General features: G+C 39.4%; 1 protein-coding gene and 2 non-coding genes across 8 annotated transcripts in view; 2 read left to right on the plus strand and 1 right to left on the minus strand.

Annotated features, from left to right (window-relative positions):
* Usp32 (ubiquitin specific peptidase 32) overlaps positions 1-27,119 on the plus strand; it is a 165,703-nt gene that overhangs the window by 74,377 nt on the left and 64,207 nt on the right. For all 6 annotated transcript variants that reach the window (XM_070027100.1, XM_070027096.1, XM_070027097.1 and 3 more), the window contains 6 exons: positions 3,093-3,224; positions 6,023-6,130; positions 10,670-10,785; positions 11,401-11,463; positions 18,977-19,060; positions 22,958-23,019. In XM_070027100.1, the coding sequence (XP_069883201.1) occupies positions 3,093-3,224; positions 6,023-6,130; positions 10,670-10,785; positions 11,401-11,463; positions 18,977-19,060; positions 22,958-23,019 (565 nt within the window). The remainder of the gene's footprint in view (positions 1-3,092; positions 3,225-6,022; positions 6,131-10,669; positions 10,786-11,400; positions 11,464-18,976; positions 19,061-22,957; positions 23,020-27,119) is intronic.
* Positions 20,647-20,773, minus strand: LOC138831191 (small nucleolar RNA SNORA40). The gene has a single exon (XR_011373142.1). It is a non-coding gene; the product is annotated as a small nucleolar RNA SNORA40 (small nucleolar RNA).
* LOC138831225 (U6 spliceosomal RNA) lies at positions 26,998-27,104 on the plus strand. The gene has a single exon (XR_011373172.1). It is a non-coding gene; the product is annotated as a U6 spliceosomal RNA (small nuclear RNA).

The following is a 27,119-nucleotide window of genomic DNA, read 5'->3' on the forward strand; positions in this document are numbered from 1 at the left end:
CCTCAGATGTCAGCCTCCTGAGTAGCTAGGATCACAGGCATGAGCCACTGGCACCCAGCTTTTATTTTATAGTCTTAATTGGATAGCATTAATATAAGCACAAAGCAACATGACATAAAAGTTACAGTATGATTACAATTATAAGATCTCTTATGATAGAGAGATTGTATACTTATGAATGAAAATAGTATAACCTTAAAATCTTGTTTGTCATTTAAATCTTAAGGTTTTTACTCTCTTGATTAAATTTTTTTGTTTTTGTTTTTGTTTTGCCAGTCCTGGGGTTTGAACTCAGGGCCTGAGCAGTGTCCCTGAGTTTTTGTGCTCAAGACTAGCACTTTACCACTTTGAACCACAGCTGCATTTCTGTTTTTTTCTTTTAATGAAGTTTTTTATACTGTACAGAGGGGTTACAAGGTAATGAGTACATTTCTAATCCAGCATTGTTGCCTCCTTCTGGTTTTGTTTTTTGCGGTTATAGATCCAATCATAAGTAGCACTAGTCTTCGATGTTATATCTACATTGTTCCCAATATTGATTTAGTTTAAAATTAATGAAAATGGTGTAGAATTCAATCTATTCAAATTTTTTGTCATAAAGGATTTATTTTCTAATAATTTACTTAACTCTTCTCCAATAAAAATGAGTATGTTGGGCTGGGAAGGTGGCTCAGTGGTAGAGTGCTTGCCTTGCATGCAAGAGGCCCTGGGTTCAATTCCTCAGCACCACATAAGCAGAAAAAGCCAGAAGTGGCACTGTGGCTCAAGTGGTAGAGTGCTAGCCTTGAGCTGAAGAGCTGAGGGACAGCACCCAGGCCCAGAGCTCAGGCCCCATGACTGGCAAAAAAAAAAAAAAAAATGAGTATGTTTATGAAAATAAGTTGTTTTATATATCACTTGTCTGGCCTTGGTGTATATGTAAATGTATCTATGGCAGTGCTTCTAGTCTGGTGGCCATTTTGTATCCTATAGTACATAATGGCAATGTCTGCACAGCTTATGGGATGGACAACTTGGGATCCTGCTAATACAGATACAGGCCAGATGCTGCTTAAAATCTTACAGTGAATGTAGTGGACAGCTTCCTGCCAAATGCAGTTATCTGAACCTAAAAGTCAATAGTGTCAAGGTCCCTGTGGAATCACATCTGTAATTCTAGCTACTCTGGAAGCTGAGAGTAGAACTATCAAGAAGCTACTAGCACAGAAAAGTTCTCCAGATACCGTCTCAAAAGGAACCAGCAAAAAGCAGGACTGTAGGTTGGCTCAAGTAGTAGAGAGCCAGTCTAGTGAGAACAGGCTCTGAGTTCAAATCCCAATACCTCATCCCCAGAAAAAGATTTTTTTTTATTAGCATGTATTAGTTGTATAAGAAGAGTTTCACTGTGACATTTCCATACAACCATAAAATGTATATGTCAAACTCTGTTGGCTAATTTTTATCTTTGGTGTCATATTTTCTTACTTCTTCCATGTTTTCTTCCAGTGTTAGACATTGTGACTGTTATGTGGCTTATAGTTATAGGCTTAGAGTTCCTCAGCATTTGTTCCTAGTCTGGCTTCAGTGAGTTTTGCTTTGTGCATATACAGCTTAGTATTCTGCTAAAGTTCAACAAGACAAGACTCCTATGTAGGATCTAGAGCCTTTGTTTGCATAACCCTTTCCTCTATATTACTTTGTTCTCTAAATTTTAGCTGCCTCAACTTTCCGGTACTAACCTCTGTTCTTAATTCAGTGAAATCTCTATTCTGAGGGTCCTCATTCTTTGTGAAAGTCTGCAAAGTAACTTCAGGCAGAAGGCCAGGGGATGGAAGTCCTCACCTCAGAGATCACAATCCTGTACCCTCTTCTCTGAGTTTTAAGAACATTTGTTTTATAGTTTTCTAGTCATTTATGATATGAGAACAAATCCGTTGCTAGTTACTCATTATGGCCAGAAGTGGACATTCTGAGATTTACATTTGAATAGAATAATTGTTATGTTTAATTCAGAATAATACCTTGTATATGCTTTCTCTGTTTTATTTTAATTCCTTTCTTTCTTTTTCTTTTCTTTTCTTTTTTCTTTTTGTCAGTGGTAGGGCTTGAACTCTGGGCCTGGGCACTGTCCCCGAGCTCTTCAGTTCAAGGTGAGAGTTCTACCACTTGAGCCACAGAGCCACTGTCAGTTTTCTGGTGGTTAATTGGAGATAAGAGTCTCATGGACTTTCCTGCCCAGGCTTGCTTTGAACCATGATCCTCAGATCTCAGCCTCCTGGGTGAGCCACCAGCGCCCAGCTTAATTTCTTAGAAGGGAAAAAAAGCACATACAAATATAACCATGGTTGGAGTTTCTTGGTGCTGGTCCTAGAGCTTGAACTCAGGGCCTGGGCTCTGTCCCTGAGCTTTTTTGCTCAAGGCTAGCGCTCTACCATTTGAGCCACAACTCCACTTCTGACTCTTTTGCTGGTTAATTGGAGATAAGAATTTCATGGATTACAGGTAGGAACTACCAGCTCTAAGATTAATTGGAGATAAAAATTTCATGGACTTTCTCCTGTTTGAGCTGGCTTTGAACTGTGATCCTCAGATCTCTGACTCCTGTTTTGCTAGTATTACAGGCGTGAGCCACTGGCACCTAGCTTTTTACTAACTATATATTTTTATTTGTTCAAAAAGTTTTGAACATGCAATGAGTCACTATGTTGACAGTTGGAATCAGACCTGTACCCTGCTATTTATGATATTTATAGTCTACCCAGGAGAGAAGATGTACACAAAATGGAAATGAACAAAAATGGAAGTAATGAAAAGTAGTGTGAGAAGACCAAAAGACATGGCTCAATTGTGTATTACTTTATATGCTGGATTTAGAAGCCTACTTAATAAGAAATTGAAGAGGTTTTTTTTTTTCTGGCTTTTAAGTTCTCTGTTATTTGGTTCTAATTTCCCTACCATTTTAATTGTAATAAATTTATCTTTCAGTGTGTGGTTATAATTATTTTTAGGAATTGAATTGAGAAATTAAATTCTTCCAAGATACATTATCAGGATTAACTAACAACCAGAAGGATATTGTAAATTTTTATAATCTTGTTTGATTTGCTTCTTAGTGGAAGAATCAGACATCATTGATCTCGAAAAGCGTTATTGGTTGCTAAAGGCTCAATCCCGAACTGGACGATTTGATTTAGAGACCTTTGGCCCATTGGTTTCACCACCTATTCGTCCTTCTCTAAGTGAAGGTAGGAAGCATTCCATTATTTTACAGATTATCATTGGTAAACAAATACATGTAAGCCCAGCCCTTATTTTTAATCCATTTTAATTCTGAAAAGCCATATTCTTACAGGTTTTTAAGTTCTTTGCTAATTATTGTTTAGTATATTGAGGAAAAAACCAAGATGGAAATTAAGATTGCAGTTTTAAGCTTCATATTCTACTTATATAGCCTTGCAAAAATCAATTTTGTTTTCTGCACCTAAATAAACTTCCTATATAAAATGAGTTTTACCAAGTCAGTGGTTATGAAATTATGCTCCAGTAAAGAATGTCAAGTAAAATATTAATTGGGAGGGTGGCCACTAAATGGGCAGAGCTCCAGGTTTGCTCATGACCCCACCTCTTCCTCAGCTACTTTTTTTGTTCATACAGAATATATTCCTGGGGCTGGGAAGGTGGCTCAGTGGTAGAGTGCTTGCCTTGCATGCATGAGGCCCTGGGTTCAATTCCTCAGCACCACATAAGCAGAAAAAGCTGGAAGTGGTGCTGTGGCTCAAGTGGTAGAGCACTAGCCCTGAGCTGAAGAGCTGAGGGATAGTGCCCAGGCCCAGAGTTCAGGCACCATGACTGGCAAAAAAAAAAAAAAAAGAATATATTCCTGCTACGCTTAAAGAAAAAGAGAATAGATATATCTGAGGTCCAATATAGCTCCTTATTACTATGACTTTATTTATTTATTTATTTATTTATTTATTTATTTATTTATTTTTGGGTCTGGTTGTGGGGCCTGAACTCTGGGCCTGGGCGCTGTCCCTCAGCTCTTCAGCTAAAGGTTAGCTACTTGAGCCACAGCGCCACTTCCGGCTTTTTTCTTTTTGCTTATGTGATGCTGAGGAATTGAACCCAGAGCCTCATGCATGCAAGGCAAGTGCTCTACCACTGAGCCACCTTCCCAACCCCTACTATGCCTTTAAAACTAAATAATTTAAATGGAATCTTAAATTACTGATAACATAATAGGTATATCTGGAATATATATAAAATGTATATATTTTTGTATATATATGTATATGTGTATAAATACACACTTGTACATATATGTATATATACACAGATATTCATGCATATGAGTACATACATATGTACGTATATGTATGTAGAGAGAGAGAGAGAGAGGAGAGTGTGTGTGTGTGTGTGTGTGTGTGTGTGTGTGTGTGTGTGTGTGTGTGTGTGTGTGTGTGTGTGTGTGTGTGTGTGTGTGTGTGTGTGTGTGTGTGTGTGTGTGTGTGTGCCTGGGCTTGAACTCAGGGCCTGAGTGTTGTCCAGTGTTGGTTTTTTTTGTTTTGTTTTTTTTTTGTTTTTTGCTTAAGGCTGTCTTAGCCACAGCTCTATTTCCAGTTGTTTGCTGTTTAATTGGAAGAGTGTCACAGACTTTTCTGCCTGGACTGGCTTTGAACAGAGATCTTCAGATCTCACCTCCTGAGTATCTATGATTTATTAATGTGAGCTACTGTACTGGTACCTAGCTCATATCTAGAATCTTAAAACTTATTTTCTGCTTCTGATTACAGATTTTTTGTTTTTAGTGCTGGGGATCAATCCCAGGGCCTTTTACATGTTTGGCATGTAAATCATCTACCTCCTACTGAGCTTTAGTTTTCTAAACAGTTTTCTAAATTAGATTCTTGGAAGATATATTTTATATTTTTGTGTGTGTGTGCCAGTCCTGGGGCTTGAACTCAGGGCCTGGGCACTGTCCTTGAGCTTTTTTTCCTCAAGGCTAGCATTCTACCACTTGAGTCACAATGCCAATTCTGGCCTTTTCTGTGTATGTGGTACTGAGGAATTGAATTCAGGGCTTCATGCATGCAAGGCAAGCAGTCTACCTCTAAACCAGCTTCCCAGCCCTCTTGAAATACATAATCTGTGCTTTTTTCAGATGCCTAAGATACTTCCAAAGTACTCCTTGGGAGACTTAGTGTAGGTATTGATGGGTTCCTATCAATTCAACAATGAAGTTGTATTTTTGCCTTTTTAGAATTGGGCATACTTCATTTCAAAACAAAATTATTCCATATTTTCTGGAAAAAAAGATTGAGGGCTGGGAAGGTGGCTCAGTGGTAGAGTTGCTTGCCTTGCATAATGAGGCCTTGGATTCGACCTCAGCACCATATAATCAGAAGAAGCCAGAAGTGGTGCTTTGGCTCAAGTGGTAGAGCTAGCCCTGAGCTGAAGAGCTGAGGGACAGTGCCCAGGCCCAGAGTTCAAGCCCCATGACCAACAAAAAAAGAAAAAGATTGAAAAATACATGACTAGACTTGAAATCCCTTTCCTTTCATGAAATTTTAAATAATAATCTGTAAGCAATAAGATAAAGACTTTTTAAAATAGCATACTATATTTCCTTTGTTTTGTGGTAGAGCTTTGGTGGATCTTTATTAATGATATCATGCATATTTTTAATATTCATTTTAATAAGCAGTACAATTTTTTGCTCTACTTTTTTTGTTTTCTTCTTAATCTGATAGTAAGGACTTTTCTGGGTCCTTTGTCACTTAGGTATATTATGGGCATATTTAAGGTAATAGAATTTATATAAGGAAGTTACAAATATAATCACACCAAAGTGTTATAATTCTGGTATTATGTTTCAAATGTGCTAAGAGAAATAAGGCATTAGGAGTTACTGATATACTTTTTCTTTTTAATTCAACAAAGTTACAAGAAAGAAACTAGTCATTCCTTCTTTCATAAACATGTCAGTACTAACACTAGCAGGCAATTGGCTGTGATTTATGGTATTTTTTTTTCTATTTTGTAGGTTTGTTTAATGCCTTTGATGAAAATCGTGACAATCACATAGACTTTAAGGAGATATCCTGTGGGTTATCAGCTTGCTGCAGGGGACCCCTGGCTGAAAGACAGAAATGTAAGTGAGTTAAGACAGTGTCCCAGATTTGCAAACTATTGAAAGAAAATCAACTGTATTCAGGTAGATTATCTGTGGACTGAAGTTCAAGTTTTTTTATTTTAATGAGAAAATAACTGTATACTTGCATTGAATGTTTCACAATCACTATAAAACCAAAGCAGGATAATAATAACATTTAAGTGGTTAACATACACAGGAAAGCCAGACACAGATTATAATTTTTAAACACAGTATTGCTGCTTCCCCCTCCCCCCACACCCTCCTCTAATTAATAATAATACTAATAAAAAAGAAACAAAGAAAAAAACTCATGTGGGTAAAGAGCAACACAAGATCAAAATTGGCAGCTTACTATATACTTAGAATTCAGGAAATTGGTTTTGAAACTAAAACTGGATATATTTATTCACCATCTCTAACACTTAGGCTATTTTTTTTTCAATATATACTTAATGAAGTTCAAGTTGTTTTTTTTTTTTGCAAGTTCGATTTTTTTTATTGTGAAAATACTGTACAGAGGGGTTACAATTATGAGCAAGGTAATGAGTACATTTCTTTTTTTTTTTTTTTTTTTGGTCCAGTCGTGGGGCTTGAACTCTGGGCCTGGGCACTGTCCCTCAACTCTTCAGCTCAAGGCTAGCACTCTACCACTTGAGCCACAGCGCCACTTCCGCCTTTTTTCTTTTTGCTTATGTGGTGCTGAGGAATCGAACCCAGGGCCTCGAGCATGCAAGGCAAGCGCTGTACCACTGAGCCACCTTCCCAGCCCATGAGTACATTTCTTATCAAGCATTGTTGCCTCCTCCTTTCTTTCCCCTTCCCATCCCTTCCCATCCGCCCCCTCCAAAGTTGTAAAGTTCATTTTTCGACATAACAACTTGTACATCTCATTGTTGCAATGGGTCCACCTGTATCCCTATTTAAACAGTTTGTTTTTGCCCTTCCCTTCCACAAATTATACCCCATCAAATACAGTGAAAGCAGGGGTTATACCATGGGGGAGGATATACAAAGCAAAAAGAAATATCTTTTAAATATGTTAGAAACAATAGCAAGCAAGAAAAAACATTTGAATCCTTATCTTGGGGTTCATTTCACCTAACATCAACTTATCTGACATTTCTGCTTGTCTCAGATATATACTAGTTATTGCAAATAAGGGAAACCATGGGACCTATGTTTCTTTGGGCCTGGCTTACTTCACTTAATTATAATTTTTCCCACGTCTTCCCATTTTCCTAACAAATGGGGCACTTAGGCTATTTTTTTTCAATATATATTTAATGAAGTTCAAGTTTTTATAATTGTCAAGTTGGCACATGTTAATCTCAGGTTGGTCTTTTACTTAGATAAGTCTATAAAGAAGAAAAATCATTTCTTGTTTTTTACTGAGCAGTAATTTAGATCTTTGCTGTTAATAATGGAGTTGAGACCTGGGTGCCACCAGCTCATGCCCATAATCCTAGCTACTCAGGAGGCTAAAATCTGAGGATTACAGTTTGAAGCCAGCCCAGACAGGAAAGGCTGTGAGATTCTTACTCCAATTACCCAGCAAAAACCCAGAAGTATAGCTGTGGCTCAAATGATAGAGCATCAGCCTTGAAGCAAAAAAGCTCAGAAACAGTGCCCAGGCCCTGAGTTCAAGCCCTAGTACCAGCATAAAACAAAGACTTTTTTTCCTGAAAAATCAATTCTTGATAAATGAAAGTTTTTTAAACATTTAAGAAATATTTTCTGTTAGTCTGTATTGAGAGTTTTGTGTCATATATAATTTGAAATAGAACTCATTTTTTATATTTGACTACATATTTTATAAAAGTTTATATTTTATAAGAGTTATGTTTTTATAAATTTACTTATGTTTTACATAAGTAAATTTTTTTTGGGGGGGGGGTCCAGTCATAAGGGCCTGAACTCTGGGCCTGGGTCCTGTAACTCAGCTGTTCAGCTCAAGGCTAGCACTCTACCACTTGAGCCATAGCACCACTTTCGGCTTTTTTTTTTCCTGCTTATGTGGTGCTGAGGAATGGAACCCAGGGCCTCATGCATGCAAGGCAAATGCTCTACCACTGAGCCACCTTCCCAGCCCCTGAAATGGTCTTTTCAACCTGACTAAAATGTTACAGCATGATGTACCGGTATAAGTATATATTGCATTATTAAATCGTGATCATACTTGAGAAAATGCAACCATTTACATTTAATTGGAATCTAATTCAAATGTATTTACTAGAGTAATTATTTCTGACTTCCTAAAATAGAGCTTCCCAAATATTGCCTGTTTGGGGTATTAATATTTTTATCTGACTGAGTAATATTATGCAATGATCCATTTTGATTTAATATCATAATTATTCTATATAAATAGAAGTTTTAATCCTAAAAATCCAGACTTTTTACTCCTTGTTAATATATTATTGCTCTAAACTGGCTTTAGGAAAATTATAAAAATTTAATGTTAAGAATAGCAACTGAAATCTCTGCTTTTTGTTGAGATTACTTACTGCCTTTAACAATTTTAAGATTTTTTTTTTTTGCCAGATGCTGTTGGCTCACACCTGTAATCCTAGCTGCTCAGGGGGCAGGGTCTCAGGGTTGCAGTTCAAAGCCAGCTTAAGCCGGAAAGTCTGTGAGACTCTTATTTCCATCTAACCACCTAAAAACTGAAAGTGGAATATGGCTTAAAGTGGTGGAGCACTATCCTTGAGCACAAAAAAAGAAAGAAGGCAGGCAGGTAGGCTGGCTGGCTTAGGTACAGTGCCTATGTTCAAGCCTCATGACTGACCCACCACCCCAACTATAAAAAAACAATTTTGTTGATGATGAATATGTCTGTTAACAAATTAAAGTGATTCTATTGGAGTTAATTAGTGAAGTATTAATTTTCTGATCCTTAGCATATTGTATATAAGCCTTATTGAAGAGCTGAACTTGTTCTTGGCAAAAAAATTAATGTACATTGTTACATTAGAAAGCTAAAGTGGATACAAGGTATATTTCCATCATCATGTTGTGATTCTCAGTGTAGATAGGATATTAAATGTATATAAGAAACAACTGTACATGCAGTAGATGTAATCAAGTGGTAGTGCATCTGCCTACCAAATTCAGTACCCTGAGTTCTAACTCTAGTGCTGCCTAAACAAACAAGAAAATAAATAGAAATAGATTTCCTTCATCTGTTTTGAGCATTAGACAATAACTTAAATGAGCTAGATATGGTGGTACATATCTATAATGCCAGCGCTACTAAGGCCTCAAGCAAGGTCAGCCTATATATCTCTATAGTGAGATGTATTTCAAAAGCAAATACTGAGCACTGGTGGCTCAGGCCTGTAATCCTAGCTACTCAGGAGGCTGAGATGTGAGGTTCGAGGTTCAAAGCCAGCCCAGGCAGGAAAGCCTGTGAGCCTCTTATTGCCGATAAACTACTCAGAAAAAGCTGGAAGTAGTGCTGTGGCTCAAGTGATAGAGCTCTAGCCTTGAGCATAAAGAGGCTCAGGGACAGCACCCAGGTCCTGAGTTCAAGTCCCAGGACCAGTAAAGAAGGAAGGAAAGAAAGAAATTTTAATGGACTGGAGATCAGGTTCAGTGGTAGAACAAATTGGCTAGGTTCCAGGCCCTAGTTTTGATATGTGGCATCACAAAAAATTAAAAAGGAAAGGGGGAAGATACAGAGAGAGGGTGGAAAACTACAGGAAAAAGGAAATTAACTTAAGGACTTATATTACCTGTTCATAACCTGTAAGATAATATTTGTGTAGTCCCTTTTCTTTTCTTTTTTTTTTTTTGGTCAGTCATGGGGCTTGAATTCTGGGCCTAGGCACTGTCCCTCAGCTCTTCAGCTCAAGGCAAGCACTCTACAACTTGAGCCACAGCACCACTTCTGGTTTTATGGTAGTTAATTGGTGATAAGAGCCTCATGGACTTTCCTGCCTGGGCTGGCTTTGAACCATGATCCTTAGATCTTAGCTTCTTGAGTAGCTAGGATTATAGGCGTGATCCACTAGTACAGGGCTCTCTAGTTTTGTTTCGTTTTTTGTTTATGGGTTTTTGTCAGTCCTGGGGCTTGAACTCAGGGCCTGGGCCCTGTCCCTGAGCTTCTTTTGAGCTACAGCATCATTTCTGGCTTTTTTGAGTACTATATTGGAGATAAGAGTCTCATGGGCTTTCCTGCCCAGACTGGCTTCAAACTGTGGTCCTCAGATCTCAGCCCCCTGAGTAGCTAGGTAAATTACAGGTGTGAGCTGCTGGCACCTGGCTCCTTATTTCTACCTTATAAACAAGTTAGATCTATGTGATAGATAGGTCATCCCAACCTGGGTAATTATTTAGAGACAGATTTGTGAAGTCTATTGAGGAAATTCAATAAGTTCCAAAAATATATTGATAGACTATAATCTACTCCTGATGATAACTGATCCAGAATATGCTTGCTTGAAAAATTAAGTGAATATGCAGTGCAATTTCTAATAAAGTGTATTATACTTCAGAATCTAAAAGTCATTTGTCTCCATAAGAGTTTCTTTTTATTAGTTTGTTTCAAGGTGTTTGATGTTGACCGTGATGGAGTTCTCTCCAGGGTTGAACTGAGAGACATGGTGGTTGCACTTTTAGAGGTCTGGAAGGACAACCGCACTGATGATATCCCCGTAAGTTCTGATTATTGCATCTTCTTGAATATAAACCTCCAACAGGAAAATTGAATGATGATTTGTAAGAGAAAAGAAAAAAGAATTTGTTCTGTGAACTGGTGCCTCATACCTGAAATCCTAGCTACTCAGGAGGCTGAGATCTAAGGATTACAGTTCAAAGCCAGCCAGGGCAGGAAATTCTTTGAGACTCTTATTTCCATTTAACCATGAGAAAACCAGAGGTGGACTTGTGGCTCGAAGTGATAGAGCACTAGTGTTGAGCAAAAGAGCTCAGGGACAGGACCCAAGGCCCTGAGTTCAAGCCCCATGACTGACCAAAAAAAAAAAAAAAAAAACAAAGAAGGATTTGTTACTGCATTTAGTTGGTATATTGTGCTACTCCAAGTATTCATAGCTAAATATGTAAAATTAAGAAATTTGCCTTAGGAAAATTTAATAAACTGAGCTTATTGTGTAGACTAAGAATAAAACAGCAGAGTATCTTACTTTGTGAAACAATGTGAGAATCTATAGTAATTTTTAAATATTTGGCCAGCATAATTTAGCTACTAAATAATAAAAATTATATTTACATAGCCTTTTCTTATTACTCTTTTGGGTTATTTTTTAAAGGAATTACATAAGGATCTCTCTGACATTGTGGAAGGCATATTGGATGCACATGACACTACAAAAGTAAGTCAGGCTATGACTAATTTATCTTTTTCTCAAAATAACCATATACTCATAAATCACATTGTGTAGCTTTAGTCAGGCACCAGTGGCTCACACCTGTAACCCTCGCTACACAAGAGGCTGGATCTGAAGATCTTGGTTCAATGTCAGCCCAGGTGGGAAAGTTTGTAGAGTCTTATCTCTGGTTAACCACCAAAAGGTTGGAAATGGAGCTGTGGCTCAAGTGATAGAGTATTAGCTTTGAGTGAAAAACTAAGGAATAACACCTAGGCCCTATCTTCAAGCCCCAGTAGTGTCATACACATGCCAAAAAAAAAAAAAAAAAAAAGTGTAGCTTATATACATGGTCAAGTACCTTTGCTAAATATTTACCTGGACCTGTGGTTACAGTAGCTCAAAATTATCTGTGAAGAGAGTTTGTTCCATCTTTTAACAAGTCTATGAAGTCTAATGTAAGAACTAAAGAAACTTCTTGACCTCTGTAGTTTATAACCATTATTTCTTCCTTTCTAATAAAGCTTACTATGTTGTAGAAGAAATCAAACATAGTTGGATGTTGTTGGCTCACATGTGTAATCCTAGCTATTCAGGAGACTAACATCTGAGGATCATGGTTCAGAGTTAGCCTGGGCAGAAAAGTTCCCGTGAGACTCTTATCCCCAATTTCTAGTCAAAAACTAGAAATGATGCTGTGGTTGAAACTGGTAGAGCATGAGCCTTGAGCGAAAGAGCTCAGGGACAGCACCCAGGACTTGAGTTCAAGACCCAACTGACAAAACAAAAGGAAAGAAAGAAAGAAAATTAAACCAAAATAAAATAATGCACAGTATGACTCCATTTATATTAACTTTAAGAGCAGAAGTAAACTTGGGTGTTAGTCACTTGAGGTCTCTCCACTGAGTTAATTTCTGTATTCTCACAGGAATGAGTATTAGCTTGGTTGATGGTCTGTTTCTTGTCCTTGATGTGAAGTTAAAAAGTTCACCAATTCGGGGCTGGGAAGGTGGCTCAGTGGTAGAGCACTTGCATTGCATGCTTGAGGCCCTGGGTTCGATTCCTCAGCACCACATAAGCAGGAAAAAAAAGCCGGAAGTGGCACTGTGTCTCAAGTAGTAGAGTGCTAGCCTTGAGCTGAAGAGCTGAGGGACAGAACCCAGGCCCAGAGTTCAGGCCCCATGACCAGACCCCCCCCCCCCCAAAAAAAAAAAGTTCACCAATTCAAAACCCAACCAAATACCTACAAACAAAAGGCCTTAGTTTACAAGATTTATACACCAAACACATTATATATACAACGTCCTAGGGATTTTGATTCTTTTCAAAGGATATCAGAATGATAAAGTTGTTTTGTGTAGAAAATAGTACTTGGCTATTAAGAGTGTGGGGGGGGGCAGAAAGGATAAAAGATGTGGAAGGGGCTGGGAAGGTGGCTCAGTGGTAGAGTGCTTGCCTTGCATGCATGAGGCCCTGGGTTCAATTCCTCAGCACCACATAAGCAAAAAGAAAAAAAAGCCGCAAGTGGCGCTATGGCTCAAGTGGTAGAGCGCTAGCCTTGAGCTGAAGAGCTGAGGGACAGTGCCAGGCCCAGAGTTCAGGCCCTACGACCGGACCTTCCCCCCACCCCACCCCCAAAAAAAAGATGTGAAAAATGGAATGGAATGCATAATTGAAGATTTCTCATATATACAGAAAAGGAAAATAAAGATAGAGGTAATAAAGAGAGTGGGAGTTGGAATGGACTACCAGTGAGAAAAAGAGGGAAAAAAATTAAAAAGTTGGTTGGACGCAGGTGGCTCATGACCAATCTTAGCTACTCAGAAGGCTGAGATCTGAGAATCATGGTTCAAAGCAGGAATGTCCATGAGACTCTTTATCTCCAGTTAACCATTAGAAAACTGGAAGTGATGCTATGGCTCAAGTGGTAGAACACTAGACTTGAACACAGAGGCTCTGGGACAGCACCCAGGTCCTGGGTTCAAGCCCCACAAATGACTAAATAAATAAATAGGAAAAAAATCAGTTTTTCTTTTGCTTGCTGGGCTCTATAATATGAATTGGCCTGGGAGTTTCCTTTCTAGTTATTAAGCCAGTGTATTCCAACTGGCACTCAACTCTATGCTCTATACTTATCCGATTGGCTATGTGAGTTGGTTACCTTGACAAAGGAAGTTTCTAGCTATCAATGCTTCTTTGTGGGCAGGAGGAGGGTGGGACACGAAGAAAGTGGTATACAAATTTGTCAGTGCAGCCAAGTTCCAGAACGGTGTCCAAGGTAGCACTCATCACCAGGGAATCATGCAGTAACCAGCGTGACTCCTGCTTTGTTCACTCACAAGCAAGTTCATCAACATAAAAACAATCCACTAACACTACCACTGTAGCACATTCACTAGCTAAAGAATCTGTAGTTCTTGCTTCTTGGACACATTTAGGGTTCATCCTGAGGAGCTGAGTACCTGTTTTCCTTCCATCAGTAGCAGTTGGCACATGATTTACTCCCAAAAGAGTTTGCCTTTGATTGCTGTTGTATAGGCTGAATTGTTCTAAGGTCCATATAGTAGATCCCCATGAAATTGATCTGTTCTGTTGGTGTTTCACCTATGTAGGTCTTATCAGTTAGAGAGTGAAGTGAGGGGCTGGGAAGGTGGCTCAGTGGTAGAGCGCTTGCCTTGCATGCATAAGGCCCTGGGTTCGATTCCTCAGCACCACATAAGCAAAAAGAAAAAAGCTGGAAGTGGCACTGTGGCTCAAGTGGTAGAGCGCTAGCCTTGAGCTGAAGAGCTGAGGGACACCGCCCAGGTCCAGAGTTCAGGCCCCACAACTGGACCAAAAAAAAAAAAAAAAAGAGAGTCAAGTGAGTCAGGAAGGGGTCATAGGGAGAATAAACAAATCTAAAAATTGAAGCCTTCATAAGAGCAGAAGAAAAAAAGGAGGGAGGAAAGGGGAGAAGCAACATTCAGGGCCCTCTCTGGCAGCAGGGAAATTTCCTGGGTTCCATAATCATAAGGTTTATTAGTTGCTTTTTTTTCTTTAGAGGTTTTTGGTTTTGTGCCAACACTGGAATTTGAACTCAGGTCTCAGGCTCTCACTTGTTTTTTTCTAATCAAGGCTGGAACTCTACTTGAGCCAACCCCTGAGATCTCTTTTAGCCTGGGAAGAGTTATTAATTTGATTTCCACTAGTCTTTGTTTCTTTATGCCTATATTTTTCTATTTCGTTTATTTGTTTTGTGTGTTTTTTTGCATCCTCATCTAAGCTTATCTTTCCCTTAAATTCTGTATCTACCTTTGATCTTCATTACAAAGAAAAATGGCTGTCGGCAGCCCTCACTTTTTCCCTTAACTTACTACTCTAGTTTTTAAGCAAAATTGTGTATGTTTTATTTAGTTTTTAATTGTTGGTATAGCAAATGGGCTTGTGTGTGTGTGTGTGTGTGTGTGTGTGTGAGAGAGAGAGAGAGAGAGAGAGAGAGAGAGAGTAGTGGGTCTTGAACTCTGCCTGGGTGCTGTCTCTGAGCTCTTCAGCTAAAGGTGAGAGCTCTAGTACTTGAGCCACAGAGCCACTTCCAGTTTTCTCATAGATGGTCCTGCTAGGCTGGCTTTGAACCACAATCCTCAAATCTCAGCCTCCTGAGTAGCTAAGATTACAGGCATGAGCCACCAGTGCCTGGCTTTTTTTTTTTTTTTTTTTTTTAAGACAGTGTCTTGCTATATAACTTGGACTAACCTGAAACCATGTAGCCCAAACTGGCCTTGAACTTATTATCCTTCTACCTCTTCTCCTGAGTTCTGGGATTACAGACCTAAGCTCTGCCATGCCTGGCTTCCAAATGGGCTTTTGACTGTCATTGTACATATGATTAATCTATATGATAATATACAGTATTTTCTATGATATTTCTTTTTTGGGGAGGGGGGACAATATTAACATTTCTTTTATGTAGTATAACTTCACTATGGAAATTGTTCCTTAGCCATGTAGAGTGGTTGTACCTGTAATCCTAGCCACTTAGGAGATAGAGTCTGGGAGGATCATAGTTTGAAGCAGTTTAGGCAAAGAATTCTTAGTATCTCATATTAATGAACACACCAAGTGTGGTAATACACATTTGTGATTCTAGCCGTATAGGAGGTTATAGGTAAGAATATTGTGATCTGAGGCCGGTACCATGCAAAAACCAAGATCCTACCTGAAAAATAACTAAAAACAAAAAAAGGATGGAAGATGTAGATCCAGTGATATTACCTTCCTAGCTAACATGAGACCTTGACTTCAAACCCTTGTACCAGCACACAAAAAAGAACATTGTTCCTTAATATATTTGAGACTAGGTGCCTTAATTATCTGTATAGTTTGACTACATAAAAGAATCAGATTAGTTCAACTCTGGTGGCTGAAACCTGTAATCTCAGCTACTCTGCAGGCAAACTCAGACACAAAGATTCAAAGACACATGCCAAATAGCTAGATGAGGTGGCATGCTTGTCTATCCTAGCTATGTGTGGTGGCTCAGATCAAGAACATCTCAGCAAGACTCTGTCTCAACAGAAAAAGCTCATGCATTGCATGCCTGTCATCTCTGCTATGGTAAGAAGCATTAATCAAGCAACCTGGGCAAAAAAGCAAGACCTTGTTTCAAAAATTGCGAGTAGTTGGGCTCAAGCCTGTAGTCCTACCTGCTTGGAGGCTGAGATATGAAAAGTTACAGATTGAAGCCAACCAGGGCAGGGTAGCTAACGAGACCCCTTTATAAGTGATAACTGGGTTTGGTGGAGCATGCCTGTTAGGCCAGATAACAGGAAGCTAAAATAGATGGATTCTGGTCCATGTAAACACATAAGCAGGAAGCACCTTGTTTCAAAAATAAAAAGTGCAGAAGACTAGGGAGTGTAGATGAAAGATCTAAGTTAGAAATCCTTTGGGGGAATTCTGTAATATAGATCTAGATGTTTTCAATTCCTTGTACTAGATTTGAGAAAAACATACAAACCCCTTCAGAGCACTTCCTCTTTGTGATAAGCGAACAAGCAATTTAAGTAAGTAGTCATGATAAGAAAGATTCTGTGATACTAGGCATAATGTAGTGATTTGCTTATACTTCCTCAACTTTTTTTTTTTTTTTTTTTTTGGTCCTGGAGCTTGAACTCTGGGCCTGGGCACTGTCTCTGAGCTCTTTAGCTCAAGGCAAGCTCTATCACTTGAGCCACAATGCCACTTCTGGTTTTCTGGTGGTTAATTGAAGACAAGAGTCTCATGGATTTTCCTGCACAGGCTGGCTTTGAACTGTGATCCTCAGATTTCAGCCTCCTGAGTAGCTAGGATTACAGGCATGAGCCACCAGCACCATCCTTCCTCAACTTTTGAATAGAAACATGCTTAGAAAAATAGAAGTGAGATTTTTCATTTTTTCATTTTTCTTTCCCTTTAATTTCTCTACATGGATTTGGAAGATATTCTTTTTTTTTTTTTGGTTGGTTGTGGGGCTTGAACTCTGGGCCTGGGCGCTGTCCTTCTCTTCAACTCAAGGCGAGCGCTCTACCACTTGAGCTACAGCGCCACTTCCGGTTTTCTGGTGGTTTATTGGAGATAGGAGTCTCACGGTCTCTCCTGCCCGGGCTGGCTTTGAACCGTGATCCTCAGATCTCAGCCTCCTGAGTAGCTAGGATTACAGGTGTGAGCCACCAGCGCCCGGCTTGGAAGATATTCTTTTACTTCTTTTAAATTTTATTGTCAAGTTGATATACAAGGAGGGGTTACAATTAAGATTTTCTTACTATTAAATCTTTACATGTTTGTTGTTTGGGTATAGCAGTTGAAATACACACTTCAGTGATTCCAGAAGTCAGCTGTGTTTTGTTTTCTTAAAAGTGATGTATGAGTCAGGCCACAATACCGTCAAAAAAAAGAAAATGTCTTTATCTTGTTAATTGACTGCCACCATTTAGATTGCTATTAGTAAATCTAAATAGTAGTTGTCTCATAGAAAACAATTACAATAATTAATCATAATAATTAATAATAATTAATTGAAAACCTTATATAACATGTTTTTATATGATGAACAGAGAACACAGTATCATTAAATGGCAAAAACTTAAAAATAGCCTATAATCATGTCTATAATCCTAACTACTCAGGAGATGAACTGTGAAGGTCACTGTTTGGTACGAGCCCAGTCATGAAAGTCTGTAAGACTCTTATCTCCAATTAACCAGTAGAAAACTGGAAGTAATGCTGTGGCTCAAAGTGGTAGAGGGCTAGCCTTGAGCAAAAAAGCCCAGAGTCAGTGCCCAGGCCACACAATTGACCCCCCCCCCAAAAAAAAAAAGTTAAAAACATTCAGTGAGGATTGGGAATGTGGCTTAGTGGTAGAGTGCTTGCCTAGCATGCATGAAGTCCTTGATTCAATTTCTCAGTACCACATAAGAAAAAGCCAAAATTGGTGTTTTGGCTCAAGTGTTAGAGAACTAACCTTGAGCAAAAGAAGCTCAGGGACATGCCCAGGCCCTGAGTTCAAGCCCCAGCACTGGCAAGAACAAAACAAAACAAAAAAAATTAATTGAATGTGTGAAATAAACATTTGATATATATTTACATATATTTTTGTACACATTGACATAACAAAAATGTTGCTTTTTTATAGAAAAGTAATATTTGGAGAAAGGTAAATACTCATAAGAAAGTCATAAAATTATTAGGATTAAGCTGGGTTCTGGTAGTTCACCTGTTTTCCTAGCTACTCAGAATACTGAAATCTGAGGATTGAGGTTCAAAGCCAACCCCAGCAGACAAATCTTGAGAGATTCCTACAGTTAACCAGAAAAATGCCAGGCTAGAGGCACATAGCTTAAGTAGTAGAGTGCCAGCTATGAGCAAACAAGCAGAGAAAGTCCAACATCCTGACTTCAAGCCCTGGTACTAGCAAATGAAAGTCAACTACTTAGTTTGAAAATTTGTAAATGTTCACTTTGTCCACTCCGTGTTCCTTTATGGTTTTTCATTGGTAACCTTTGAAGCAGAAATAATTTTGTTGTACCCAGAGTTTTTTTTTTTTCTTTGCATGTGCTGGAACTCAGGGCCTGGGTGCTGTCCCTGAGCTTTTTGCTTAAGGATAGTGCTCTACCACTTGAGCCACACCTCCATGTCTAGGTTTTGGGGGTTACTTGGGGACAAGAATCTCAAGGACTCACGGACTTTATTGTCTGGGCTGGCTTCAAACAGGAATCCTCAGATCTCAGCTTCCTGAGTAGCTAGGATTACAAGCATAAGCCACTAGCACCTGGCTATAGCCCAAGTTTAGTGAGGAAAATTTATTATTAATAACATTTTGCTTTTATTGCTTGCTTGAATAAAATCACAAATGAAATTTGCCTAAGTTTTATGACCTGTAAACTTACACTACTGGCTTGTTTTTAGATGAACACATAGTACCTAATATGAATTATGGGCTTGCTTTCAGGGACATGACTGTATTCTAACTTAACGTGAGATCTTTTCAATGTCTCATTTTCAGATAGGCCATCTTACTCTAGAAGACTATCAGATCTGGAGTGTGAAAAATGTTCTTGCCAATGAATTTTTGAATCTTCTCTTCCAGGTATGTTTAAGGTAAACGACAGGTATTAAGTTGTAGCAGAGGTAATACTATTTTCCACTATATAATGCTACAGTTATCACAGCTAAGCTGCTAAATCATGTTATGGAAAGATAGAATTACATTATCTTGTACATCTCCAAAAGGATAGTAAGATAGATACAAGTAACCACTGAATCTTCTCAAAATCGTGATGTGGGAAATGGGAAAGCAGAATGGAAATATGGTTGCTTATTTTATTATAACTCAAAGCAGCATTTAGACATATAGAAAATAATTCTAATTGTAGAAGACATAATTTTTTACTACTACTCTTCTTCTTCCTCTTCCTCTTCTACCTCTCCTCCTCCTGTTTCTCCTCCTCCTCCTCTTCTTATTGCCAATGCTTAAACTCAGGACCTGGGCACTGTCCATGAGCTTCTTTTTGCTCAAGGCTGACACTCTACCACTTGAGCCACAACACCACTTCCGGCTTTTTCTGTTTATGTGGTACTGAGGAATCGAACCACGACTTCATGCATGCTAGGCAAGCACTCTACCACTAAGCCACATTCCCAGCCCCACTTTTTTTTCATTTTTATATCCCTACTCCCCTACTTACATCCCTAGGGCTGAGGGTCAACTCCAGACTCATGAATGCTAGGCAAGTGCCCTACCAATGAACTACATCCTCCAGCCCTTGTTGTCTTTTTTTTTGGGGGGGGGGTCAGTTGTGGGGCCTGAACTCTGGGTCTGGGCACTGTCCCTCAGCTCTTCAGCTCAAGGCTAGTTCTCTACCACCTGAGCCAAGCTCCACTTCTGGCTTTTTCTGCTTATGTAGTGCTGAGGAATTGAACCCAGGGCCTCATGCATGCAAGGCAAGCACTCTACCACTGAGCCACCTTCCCAGCCACTTGTTGTCTTTTTTTTTTTTTTTTTGTCAGTTGTGGGGCTTGAACTCTGGGCCTGATCACTGGCCCTCAGCTCTTCAGGTCAAGGCAAACACTATTGTTTGAGCCACAGTGCCGCTTTAGGTTTTTTAGTGGTTTATTGGAGATGAGTTTCATGGACTTTCCTTCCTGGGCTGGCTTTGAACCTGATCCTCAGATCTCAGCCTCCTGAGTAGCTAGGATTACAGGCGTGAGCCACTAGCGCCTGGCCTCTTGTCTTTTAAAAGGGCCTTTCCTAATAGTAAGACAGTATGAACAGAAAATAGTAACTGTGAAATTTTCAAAGTATACATTCTCTTTAGTTGAGAGATCCTTGTTACAAGGCTATTTTATTTTTATTTTTATTTTTTTGCTTTTACATCAATATTATTGTCAGAGCAACCTGTGTGAATTAACAAACCCTCACAATGCCAACTTGTAGGAATCATACTCCTTTTTTTTGGTGGGAGGGGCCAGGAGCATCCGGTCATGGGGCCTGAACTCTGGGCCTGGGCGCTGTCCCTCAACTCTTCAGCTCAAGGCTAGCACTTTACCACTTGAGCCACAGCACCACTTCTGGCTTTTTTCTTTTTGCTTATATGGTGCTGGGGAATCGAACCCAGGGCCTCATGTCTGCAAGGAAGGCAAGCGTTCCACCACTGAGCCACCTTCCCAGCCCTTCATATTCCTTCTTACATGTACCCAAATCTCCTATCAACAATGAGTTCTGGGTTGCAAAAGAGGATTTACTGTTTGTACCAGTCTGTAAGGCTTTGTTACAAATTAAACAAAGACACACACATACACAAATGCTCCTTTACTTTATTCTTTAGAAGACCCAACTAAAATAGAGAAGGAAGGAAGGAAATACAAGAGTTTTGAACATTAAGCCATTGAGCTTACCTAATTTTATTCAGTTAAACTAGTTCTCTTGCTTTTGATTTTGTTAAGAAATAATTTACACTCCTTTTCCATTTTTTGTATTTCTTCATAAATATTTAAGTTTATTTAATAGTAGGTTATTCTGGGTTGTTTTGTTTTTCTTTCCTTGTGAAAGCACCCTTGTGAAGATTTGAATGATTTGGAATGTTAGGCCTATTACAACCTTTTTTTTTTTTTTTTCCCTATTTGGTCGGTCGTGGGGATTGAACTCTTAGCCTGGGCGCTATCCCTCAGCTCTTCAGCTCAAGGCGAGCACTCTACTGCTTGAGCCACAGCGCCACTTCGCAACCTTTTGTTTTAAGTAGAGGATAACTTACCTGCTACCCAGCTGTGTTAGAATAAATGGAAACTGGTCTCTTCTTGATAGTTCATCATTGTTACATATTTAAAGCATATACAATCTGATAAACTTAAAACAGAACCATGTTGGCTAAGGAAGTGTTTTAAACAGCTATTAACATAATAACCAAAGAGGTTAGCCCCGGGCTGGGAAGGTAGAGTGCAGTGGTAGAGTGCTTGCTTACCTTGCATGCACAAGGCCCTGGGTTCGATTCCTCAGTACCACATAAGCAGAAAAGGCTGGAGGTGGTGCTGTGGCTCAAGTGGTAGAACGCTAGCCTTGACCTGAAGAACTGAGGGACAGCACTCAGGCCCAGAGTTCAGACCCCACAACTGATTTAAAAAAAAAAAACAAACCCAAAAACAAAAACAAAAAAAAGAGGTTAGCCCCTTTCATAAACATATAAGGTTATTAAGTGATATAATGTATTGTTGGTGATAAAAGCAAGTAAATTTTTCACATATTATTGACATTAATGTAAACTGCTATAATCATTGAAATTGGTAATATTTGTGAAACTTGGATGTTTCCATACCCTAAAACCCAGTAAGTATCATGTTCTCCATATTTGTATTCTATAGAAACTTGTTCACTGACCACCTGTGACATGTTTTTACATGTATGTTTTCATGTGTATGTTTTCTGTTTTAGGCTGTAACAAGCTTTTCTTTTCTTTTTTTGTCAGTCATAGGATTTGATTGAACTCAGGGCCTGAGCACTGTCCTGAACTCTTTTGCTCAAGATTAGTAGTACTCTACTACGTTGAGCCTCAACTCCACTTCCAGTTTTCTGGAGTTTAATTGGAGATAAGCGTCTGATAAAGCCAGGTGCCTGATAAAGCCAAGTGCCAGTGGCTCACACCTATAATCCTAGCTACTCAGCTGGCTGATCTGAGGATCATGGTTTAAAGCCATCCTGGGCAGGAAAGTCAGTGAGACTCTTATCTCCAGTACACCACCAGAAAACTGGAAGTGGTGCTGTGGTTCAATTGGTAGAGCCTTGAACTGAAGATCTGAGGGACAGTGCCCAGGCTCAGGGTTCAAGCCCCATGACCAACCAAAAAAATAAATAAATAAAAGTCTCATAAACTTTCCTGCAGAGTCTGGCTTTGAACCATGATCCTCAGATCTCAGCCTCCAGCGTAACTAGGATTACAGGTGTGAGCCACCATACCTGGCCATTTTTTTTGTTTTTGTTTTTTTGCTTCCTCTTCTCTTTCATACTTTTCCATTCTTCTTCTCCTTCCCTTCTACTTTCTCTTTTCCTTTTTTTTTTCTTCTTTTAGAGATTTGGGAATTTGCCCCTATTTTTTAAAGTATTAAATTTAAAAACACAATGAAACTTAAATTTTATTCCACTAGATCATTGATACCTATTGCTAAGATACTCATCTGAAAGACGGATCTTCTGCAGGGCACCAGTGGTGCACACTTGTAATCCTAGCTTCTTAGGAGGGGCTGAGACCTGAGGATCACTGTTCAAAGCCAGCCTGAGCAGCAAAAATCCATAAGACTTTGATCTCCAGTGAACCACCAAGTAGTTGAAAGTGGAGCTATGACTTAAGTGCTAGCATTGAGGGCAACTCCCAAGCCTTGAGTTCAAGCCCCAAATGGGCATTTAAAAAAAAAGGATTTTCTGAATACAGTATGAAATATACAGTTTAGTCAATGGCACCAGTCAATAAAATTTACGTTGTTTTTTTTTCTCTAGGTATGTCACATAGTTCTTGGGTTAAGACCAGCTACTCCAGAAGAAGAAGGACAAATTATTAGGTAAATTAACAGAGAGAGAGAGAGAGAGAGAGAGAGAGAGAGAGTATGTGTGTGTGTGTTTGTATTCTTGTTATATATGTGTATATATTCTTGTTATATTTAATATTTAAAATATCTTGATTACTAAGTAGTAACATGTTCCACTTTAAGTATTGTTGTAAAACCATTCCTTAAAGCATTTTCCAAGTCAAGGGACTAGGTTAATTTAGAAATAAAATTCTTTTAAAATTATACTTGGAAGCTATATACGGTGGCTTGCACATAGCAGCCTAGCTACTTGGGATTCTGAGATCTGAGGATTTTGTTTCAAAGTTAGCCCAGGCAGAAAAGTCCATGAAACTCTTATCTTCAATAAACTACTCAGAAAAAAGCTGGAAGTGGCACTGTGGCTCAAGTGGTAGAGTGCTGCCCTTGAGCAAAAAAAAAAAAGCTCAGAGACATTGCTCAGGCCCTGAGTTCAAGCTCAGGACCAGCATTAAAAAGGGAAAAAATGAACCAGGCACTGGTGACTCACACCTGTAATCCTAGCTACTCAGGAGGCTGAGATCTGAGGATCACGGTTCAAAGCCAGCCTGGGCAGGAAAGCTCATGAGACTCTTATCTCCAATTAACCACCAGAAAACTGTAGGTGGCACTTTGGCTCACTTGGTAGAGCACTCACCTTGAGCTGAAGAACTCAGGAACATCACCCAGGCCCAGAGTTCAAGCCCCACGACCAAAAAAAACCCAAAATAAAACAACAACAAAAAAACCACACTAAGGCTGGGTATGTAGCTCAGTGGTAGACCACTTGATCAAAATTTTAAGTTTCATACATCAAAAAATAATTGCCAAGCTTAGAACTGGTAGCTCATATCTGTAATCCTAGCTATTCAGGAACTGAGATCTGAGAATTATGGTCCAAAGCCAGCCCAAGCAGGAAAGTCTGTGAAACTCTTTTCTTCAGTTAACCACCAGAAAGTCAGATATGGGCCTGTGGCTCCAAGTTGTAGAGCACCCACCAGAAAGTCAGATATGGGCCTGTGGCTCCAAGTTGTAGAGCACTCACTAACCTTGAGCAAAAATAGCTCAGGTATAGGGTCCAGACCCTGAGTTCAAGCCCCATAACTGGCAATAATAACAACAACAACAACAACAGTAATTGTCTTAGCCAGGCATCAGTGGTTCATATCTGTAATCATAGCGACTCAGGAAGCTGAAATTTGAGAATTACAGTTTGAAGCCAGCCTAGGCAGGAAAGTTCATGAGACTCTTATCTCTTATTAACCACCAAAAATCTAGACGTGGAGCCTGGCTCATCTGGGACAACACTAGCCTTGATATTCAGTGCCCAGGCCCTGAGTTCAAGCCCCAAGACTGGCACACACGCACAAAGAATAATAATAGTAATAGTTGACTTATAATTGAAAAAATAACCTACAGAATGAGGGACAATATTTATAAATCATGTATCTGGTAAGAGTCCAGAAGTTGTAATAATATATAAAAAACTCCTATAGCTCAACAATCCATTTATAAAATGGAGAACTGGAAGCTTCCTTAGCTATTGTAGAGAATACTGTCTCAGGTAAACTTGTTCATGATTAGACCTGTTTGCCGCCAGAGTTGTGTTACCATTGCCCAACAGGTAATGGTAAAAGGATCATTTAAGTCTAATTATGATACATAATGGTCCAAATGACACCAGTGATATAGGACAGTACAACTTTCTGAGATGCCATTTGATAGTAGCAAAGAAGAAATATTTTAATTCTTTCAAGTTGAGATCTTTATAAGTAGTAAGAACAACAAAAAATTTTAAAATTTACTAAGAAAATTGTTGGGACAGTGATCCACACCATATTATATAGAGGAAGAGAGGTTTATTAAGGAGTTGAGTGTGGAAGTATGGAGCTTTTGGTAACTGTGGTAGCTATAATAATTATAGCTATAGGAACAATGGCTTTGGTAACAAAATAAGAGCTGGAAAAAGGTGCAGGAGGCTACGGCTGTGGTGAACCTGAAAATACAAGTTCAGAATGTTGTACCTAACAAGAGATGCAACTGAAAATGACATTGCTAATTGCTTCTCATCACTAAATCACAAAATATTGGTATTAGAGCTGATGGCAAATAAGTTATACAGTTTTGTTACACATGAACATTCAGTGGACTCCCATGTTTGACAATAAAAACAACATGCAACAGTGCTAAGTGGAACTCTTGTTGAATTATGTCCATGAAGGCAGCTTTGGAATGGGATGTTCTGGAATGGGAGAATACAACAGAGATGGAATGGATAATCAGAAAGTATATGGCTCTGTTGGAAGAATAGGAATAGAGAACAGTTAGAGTAGAGCAGTGTATAGGATGCCTGATGGCTGGAGTGGTTATGGCCATGGTGGAGGCAGTAGAGGCTACCTTGGATAAGGTGGATAAGTGGAGGTGTATTGTATGGCATGTAGTGAAAGCAAAACCATCGATATACAAGTCCTAACATGGTTACAAATCAGTTCACTTGGGTCCTGTTGCTCTACACATGTAAGTAGGCAAAGATGGGCTAGACTGGCAGACTTAGAGGCCTAAAGCTCCAAACCCTCAGAAATAAGGGCCTGATTGCCTACACTTCAACTACCAGTGACCCACCACTTGGTAGCTCTTGTAATCCTTCCAGCAGCAGTGGGCTGTAACAGTAGACAACAGCAGGCAGCACCTTTTTGTGTTGCAGCTCTTGTACAAGCTTTTGGTGCTGGTAGCATCAGTCCTATAGCACTGAATGATACAGTCTTAGGTCTAGGATGTCAGAATCCCTGGCCTCTGACAGCAAGAATTATTAGAGCTCGGACTGAGATATGCCTTTGATGTAGCTGAAGTTAATAGCTCTTGGGTCTAGCATGTCTGAGACCTTGGCCCTGTGACCTTGGTTCCTCTTTGGAACTCTTCCAGAGATCCAGGCCCACAGCATCTCATCTTCACTTTTATATTGTCTCCATTCTTCTGTTTTCTGTCATTTCTGCCCTCCCTTGCTGCTATCTGGAACCTTTCAACTGCCTTCTTCTTGTTACTGCTGCTCCTGCTCCTACTACTGCCTTTGCTACCACTATAGTTTCCCTTCTGTTCTGCTGTCCTCTCTTCATGCTAACACTTCAGTCTAGTCTATCGATAATACAGACCAAGAGCAGGAAAAGACCCCTCAAGATAAGCCATTTATTCAGCCTAATGTTGCAATCTCAGGGGGTAGCCCAGGAATGCGTTTCCTGGATGGGCCCCAAAGTAAACCCAAAGCCTGCTGCTTAACCAATAAAGGAGATGTTACAAAGGTGTCTGAAACAGTCATGGCACATAGCCTCTCATGTCACTAGTCATGGTGGTAAATGACTGTTTACCAGTCTCAAGCCTTCTGTTGGTCCACCAAGGGTAGTGCACCCCCTTTGACATGGGAGGAAATGGCTACATGGTCTTCCACAGTACACTGAGAGTTCACTGAGGCTTACAGTGTGAGAAAGTCTAGTACAATCTGGGTACCGGTGGCTCATGCCTGTAACCCTGTCTACTCAGAAGGCTGCAATTTGAGGATCACGGTTTGAAGCCACCCGAAGCAGGAAAGTATATGAGACCCTTACCGCCAATAAACTACTCAAAGCTGGACGTGGCACTATGGCTCAACTGGTAGAGCACTAGCCTTGAGAAGAAGAATCTTAGAGACAGTGTCCAGGCTCTGAGTTCAAGCCCCAGGACCAGCACCAAAGAAAAAAAAAGGTTCAGAATAAGCTATTGAAACCATTGTGAGTGGAACATTGCCTTTCAGCCGCTGGAGTTGTACTTCTATAGCAAACGGTTGTGATTGTTATGTAGCATCCTCAAAGTGTTTGTGCTGTGTTCAAAGCAGTCACTGCTGGCATGAAGCCTAAGTGATCTTTTTGGGTTGATTGAAATGTTCTCTATAGTCCAAAACTGGTTTATGGATGTGGTTGTACATATCTATAAACATGTTTACTTGTGCTGGCTTTGGCAGCACATATACTAAAATTGGAATGATACAGAGAAGATCAGCATGTCCCCTGCCCAAGGATGACACACAAATTCATGAAGCATTCTGTATTTTTGAAACATAGATCCTA

This window comes from Dipodomys merriami, unplaced genomic scaffold (genome assembly GCF_024711535.1).
Source record: "Dipodomys merriami isolate MVZ:Mamm:240054 unplaced genomic scaffold, mDipMer1.0.p SCAF_19, whole genome shotgun sequence".
In the NCBI taxonomy this organism is placed as follows: Eukaryota; Metazoa; Chordata; class Mammalia; order Rodentia; family Heteromyidae; genus Dipodomys; species Dipodomys merriami.